Raw genomic sequence first — 6,000 nt, 5'->3', positions numbered from 1 at the left:
AATTTGTTTGGCCCTCATGAAATGATACAGAGAGGGTGTCATTGTCAGCAAGTGACAAGTACCAGAGACTGAGACCAGATGGGTAAAGTAACTTGGTTGTGTTAAAACAATAAGTGCCCCACTTTGGCCAGTCAGGGAGGGGGAGGGGTGTGTGTGTACCATCTCTCCATTAGGACTCTTTGGGCTATTTATTTATTTAAGTTTTCCAAATTAAATTGCTTTAGAGAAGATATATAAAGAAGAAAAACTTGAAGGGAAAGTGAGTTATGTAAAAGAAAAATCTTCATTAGAACTGAAAAACACATTCCCAAAACACAAGGAAAAAGGGTAATCATTGCCTTTCTTTTTCTCTCTCTGTTTATTTACCTATTTATTTAGTTTCCCTTATAATAAGAGGAAAGTGGAGATAAAGTCAGGAGAAAGAAATTAAGGACTATTATAAGATTTCTTCAAATAAAAAAGAAAGAAACTAAAAATCAACGCAATTATATGGTAAGCACATATTATTTCAAAAAAACTACTCAACTGTTTTCAAAAGTAGTTTTACCATTTCACATCCCCACCACTTGGTATGTCAATCTTATCAACATTAGTTATGCTAATAGATGTGCATTGCTTCTTATTTGTGCCATGACTTCACTCAAACTGTAGTTTTACCTTACTATTTTTTTAAACAAAGTCTTACTATGTAGCCCTATGTAGCCTGGAACATCCTATGTAAACCAAACTGTCCTTAATCTCAATGAGATCTACCTGCCTCTTCCCTCTGCCTCTGCCTCTGCCTCTCTGCCTCTGCCTCTCTGCCTCTGCCTCTCTGCCTCTGCCTCTCTGCCTCTGCCTCTGCCTCTGCCTCTGCCTCTGCCTCTGCCTCTGCCTCTGCCTCTGCCTCTGCCTCTGCCTCTGCCTCTGCCTCTGCCTCTGCCTCTGCCTCTGCCTCTGCCTCTCTGCCTCTCTGCCTCTCTGCCTCTCTGCCTCTCTGCCTCTCTGCCTCTCTGCCTCTCTGCCTCTCTGCCTCTCTGCCTCTCTGCCTCTCTGCCTCTCTGCCTCTCTGCCTCTCTGCCTCTCTGCCTCTCTGCCTCTCTGCCTCTCTGCCTCTCTGCCTCTGCCTCTCTCTGCCTCTGCCTCTGCCTCTGCCTCTGCCTCTGCCTCTCTGCCTCTGCCTCTGCCTCTCTGCCTCTACCTCTCTGCCTCTGCCTCTCTGCCTCTGCCTCTCTGCCTCTGCCTCTCTGCCTCTCTGCCTCTGCCTCTGCCTCTGCCTCTGCCTCTGCCTCTGCCTCTGCCTCTCTGCCTCTGCCTCTGCCTCTCCTCTATGAGTGCTGGAATTAAAGGCATGCACCACCTCACTCTCCTCATTTTAAATGTGGTTGATTGTTTTCCTACTCATGAATTTTAAGAATTTCAGGCATTCCATTCCTAACTACTTCCCTGAAAGAATTGGAAATACATTTAACTAAAGCCACATAGCTCATAGCAGCTGTATGGGTTAACAGTGAAAAAAAAAAAAGAAAGGAAAAAAAGAAACTAGGCCAGAATTGTTCATCAAATGAATGCTTAAGTACACTGTGGTATCTCCACACAATACAAATTAAAAAAAAAAGGTAAGTTTCATGAGTGAAAGAAGCCAGAAAAAATTGATACAGATAGTGGTTCAACTTACAGAAAGTTCTCAACAGCGCAGGCTACTGTATAACAACAGAGCAGAAACTTGAAATAGAAGGAATAGAAGCTGATTATAGAAAGATCACGTTGTAGATAGGTCCTCTGTCTTAACTGGAGCAATCATGACATGGCAATATACATAGATCAAAGCTTACCAGAATGTACACTGCAAACATGTGTAACAGAGTAACAGCCTTTGTCCACAGCTGAAGGGCTAATCCACCATCTAAGCTAGTTGAAAGGAAAGGTGTTAATAGCAAATTTCTCCTAAGGGGGACAGTAGTAAAGGAGAATGGTGACCTTACATTTTTCTAACTTATCATGGAATGAAATTCATGGTTAATTCCTGTAGGATTTAATTCAAAGGTATTGCTTACTGAGTAGAGGTTCTTATAACTATTGAATCGGAGTAGCCAATCTAGGGAAAAAAAATCCTCATTAAATGTAAAATGTTTCTCAAAAAATAAAAATAAAATAAAATAAAAGAAATACAAAATGTTCTAGTTGTACAAAATAGTCACTGCTTTATTAAACACACACACACACACAAATCTACTCTATATGGCTCATACTACAAATATCTGAATCCTTGTTATCCACCTGTTTTCCTTGAACACTTATAGCTTCTTTAATTAGAACACTGCTTTTATACAGTCTAAAAATGTTTGTGATTTACAAACGCAAATAACTAAATGCATGCTTGTATAATAAAATGTTATTTGGGACATATTATGGTGAAAATATAATAACTTTGAAATAGCAAGCCATGAGGCAATCAATGGTGCCTGTGTGCTTTCAGTTCTGATAGTTGCCTCCAAGAATCTGTGCTTACTAAGGAAAAGTTAACACTTGCTAAAATAATACTGTCAATTTTTCCAAGATGTACAAGAAAGGAAAATCGTGATTCGATGGAGCTGAGAAATGACACCAGAGTAAAAGAATTTATATTTCTGGGTCTCACTCAGTCACAACACCTGAGCCTGGTCTTATGTCTTGTTTTGTGTTTTGTGTACGTGACAACTCTGCTTGGGAATCTGCTTATCATGATTATCGTGACCTTTGAGTCCCGTCTGCACACGCCCATGTACTTCCTGCTCCGAAACCTTGCCGTTCTAGACATCTGCTTCTCCTCCATCACAGCCCCAAAGGTCTTGGTGGACCTTCTGGCAAAGAAAAAGACCATTTCCTACGCAAAATGCATGACACAGATGTTTTTCTTCCATCTGCTTGGTGGAGCAGACATTTTTTCTCTCTCTGTGATGGCATTTGATCGATACATGGCCATCTCCAAGCCCCTGCACTATGTGACCATCATGAGTAGTAAGCGGTGCACAGCCCTCATCGCGGCCTCCTGGGTGGGCGGCTTTGTCCACTCGATTGTGCAGATCTCCCTCTTGCTCCCACTCCCCTTCTGTGGACCCAATGTTCTTGATACCTTCTACTGCGATGTCCCACAGGTTCTCAAACTTGCCTGCACAGACACCTTTGTTCTTGAGCTCCTGATGATCTCAAACAATGGCCTGGTCACTACCCTATGGTTTATCTTCCTTCTGGTGTCCTACATGGTCATCTTGATGATGTTGAGGTCTCAGGCAGGAGAAGACAGAAGAAAAGCCATCTCCACCTGCACCTCCCACATCACTGTGGTCACCCTGCATTTTGTACCCTGCATCTATGTCTACGCCAGACCATTCACTGCCCTCCCCACAGATAAAGCCATCTCTGTCACCTTCACAGTCATCTCTCCTCTGTTGAACCCCTTGATCTATACTCTAAGGAACCAGGAAATGAAGTCAGCCATAAGAAGACTAAAGAGAAAACTCACTCCTCTTGAAAAGTAATACAAAAAGAAACCCCAACTCTTGTTACCAGGAACTGTTTGCTTTATGTTTTCTGTACATTTATATATTCACATATTGTCAATTAACTAACTACACTTTCTAGGAAACCATTTGCTTTTCTATTTATATTAGTAGTAATTAATAACCCAATTTCTATATGGCACAAAGTAAATAATCATACAGCATCGGGCTGGTTGATTTATATATTATTTTTAGTTGGTTGGTTTGGAAACAAGGTCTCACCATGTATCCCTGGCTGGCCTTGAACTCATAGAAATCCACATGTTTCTGCCTCTGGAAGCTGGGATTGAAGGCATAAGCCACTAGACTTGGCCCGGTTTCTTCTTCTTTTTTAAGAATCATTTGTTTTATTATTATGTGTATGGATGGCTTGTCAGGATGTATGTGTGTGCACCATGTGCCTGATGCCTGTGGAGGCTAGAAGAGGGCATTGGATACCCTAGAACGAGAGTTACAGATGGCTGTGATCTGCTATGTGAGTGCTAGAAACCAAACCTGGGTCACCTGCAAGAGCAAGCAAGTGCTCTTAATGGCTGACCCACCTCTTCAGCCTTTGATTAATATGTTATGGTATATCAATCACTCAACCTCATTAACCTTAACTCTTTTTTTTTTCAAAAGGAAAGGAGTAAGAGCTGGTGGTTTTGCCTGTTATTCCAGTACTTGGAAAGTAGTGGAAGGAGATCAGGAACTCAAGGCCACCTTGAAGCCAACCTGGGCTATTTGAGAACCTATCTTAAAACACCAAGCAATAAAATATATATATTAAGAGGAAATGCTTCAGCAATTAAAAGATCTTTAGTCAAGTTAGGCACAGAAATGTCTTTAACAGCCAACTCATTGACTTTTTATTTCATGATTATAATTTCTTACATTGTTGGGTCTGCTGTACAAAACTTTTCCTGTTCTAGAAGGCTCTCATGTTCAGTGTCTCTGAAGGCCACATTCATGGGTGTGACTGGTTTATCACAGGTTGGGTAATCTGCTTCTACTTAGTTAAACTCTTAATGGACGTGGGCTTGTGAAAATGTTCCCAGACCATAAAGGTCACCTTCCTGGATTCCAGTCATGAATGAAGCTTGACAAGAGTTCTCATGACCTGAAGGTATTTATGATAATGCAGAATAAGACTTGCCAGTTTGACATTCTTGCAATGAGGTTAGAAAAGAGCAGGACCCCATACAGGGACCAATCCATCCCCAACATCTGAGTGACTGTTCAGTTGTCAACTTATTAGGTTGGTTTCACTATTCATGCTTCCTGCTACATGGGATTGGGGACACATGGCAAGGGATGGGAATAGAAGGGACAAGGAGGGCAGGAGGGATGGAGAAAGAGAAGATAAACCCCTTAACCTGTTAGCATTTATGGAAAGGCCAGATAGACTAGTGTTACTGTCTAGGAGTGTGGAAATGCCAAGCAGCTGAAAGTGTTAACTTCAAAGTTACAAGACAGAGTCACCAGTCCTTTATCTGCCACCTGCAAGTTCTGATATCTTGAGCAAGTTATGTCTTCTCTCTAAAAGTCATTCACTTCTAATTTACATGAAAGTGATTATAATATTCCTCTCATAAATGTTTTGCTTTGTTGTTGTTGGTGGTGGTGGTAGTGGTGGGTTTGGTGGGTTTGTTTTGTTTGTTTTGTTTGAAATCGGGTTTCTCTGTGTAACTTGGGCTATCCTGAAACTTGTTCTGTAAACCAATCTGACCTCAAACTCACAAAGATCCACCTGCCTCTGCCTCTCAAGTACTGGGATTAAAGGCGTGTACAACCACTGCCCAACTCATAGAGTCTTAAAGCTCAAATAATACTATATTTATGAAACATAACTATATCACAGGTTAATTATTAGAATAGGCAAATGTCACTATTGTATCATCTCTATTTCTCTACCTAACAAACTTCTGCACCCCACACACATACATTGACCTGTCACTCTCCTAAATGTTATTCTTCCACATTACTAAAGACAGACTAGGGGCTGGTGAGATGGCTCAGTGGGTAAGAGCACCCGACTGCTCTTCCAAAGGTCCGAAGTTCAAATCCCAGCAATCACATGGTGGCTCACAACCATCCGTAACGAGATCTGACGCCCTCTTCTGGAGTGTCTGAAGACAGCTACAGTGTACTTACATATAATAAATAAATCTTTAAAAAAAAAAAAGACAGACTATAAAGAATCAAAAAGCATACTGAATTCAAAACATTTATGTCATCTTAAAATTACCAGCTCTCCAGCATCAAAACATGACAATAGTCTTGCTTGTCATTTATAAAACCCCAAGGGACATCACCATGGACTATAGAAATGCTTCAGTGATTAAGATCCCTTGATGCTCTTGAAAAAGACCCAAGTTTAGTTCCCAGCACCCACATGATGGCTCACAACCATCTCTAATTCTAGATACAAGTGATCTGATACCTTCTTCTGACCTCCATGCACAACAAACATTTATGTGGCACATATGCATATATTCAG

At 41.2% G+C, this 6,000-nt stretch overlaps 1 protein-coding gene across 1 annotated transcript; it reads left to right on the top strand.

Moving 5' to 3' along the window:
* Window positions 1–2,567: 2,567 nt before the first annotated feature.
* Olfr1423 (olfactory receptor 1423) lies at window positions 2,568–3,500 on the top strand. Its single transcript, NM_146680.1, has one exon. It carries the CDS (start codon window positions 2,568–2,570, stop codon window positions 3,498–3,500), a length of 933 nt encoding a protein of 310 aa, NP_666891.1.
* The last annotated feature ends 2,500 nt before the right edge of the window (window positions 3,501–6,000 follow it).

Source organism: Mus musculus, chromosome 19 (genome assembly GCF_000001635.26).
Source record: "Mus musculus strain C57BL/6J chromosome 19, GRCm38.p6 C57BL/6J".
NCBI lineage: Eukaryota > Metazoa > Chordata > Mammalia > Rodentia > Muridae > Mus > Mus musculus.
The sequence above is the reverse complement of the archived record's forward strand: the minus strand, read 5'-3'. Positions and strand labels throughout refer to the sequence as shown.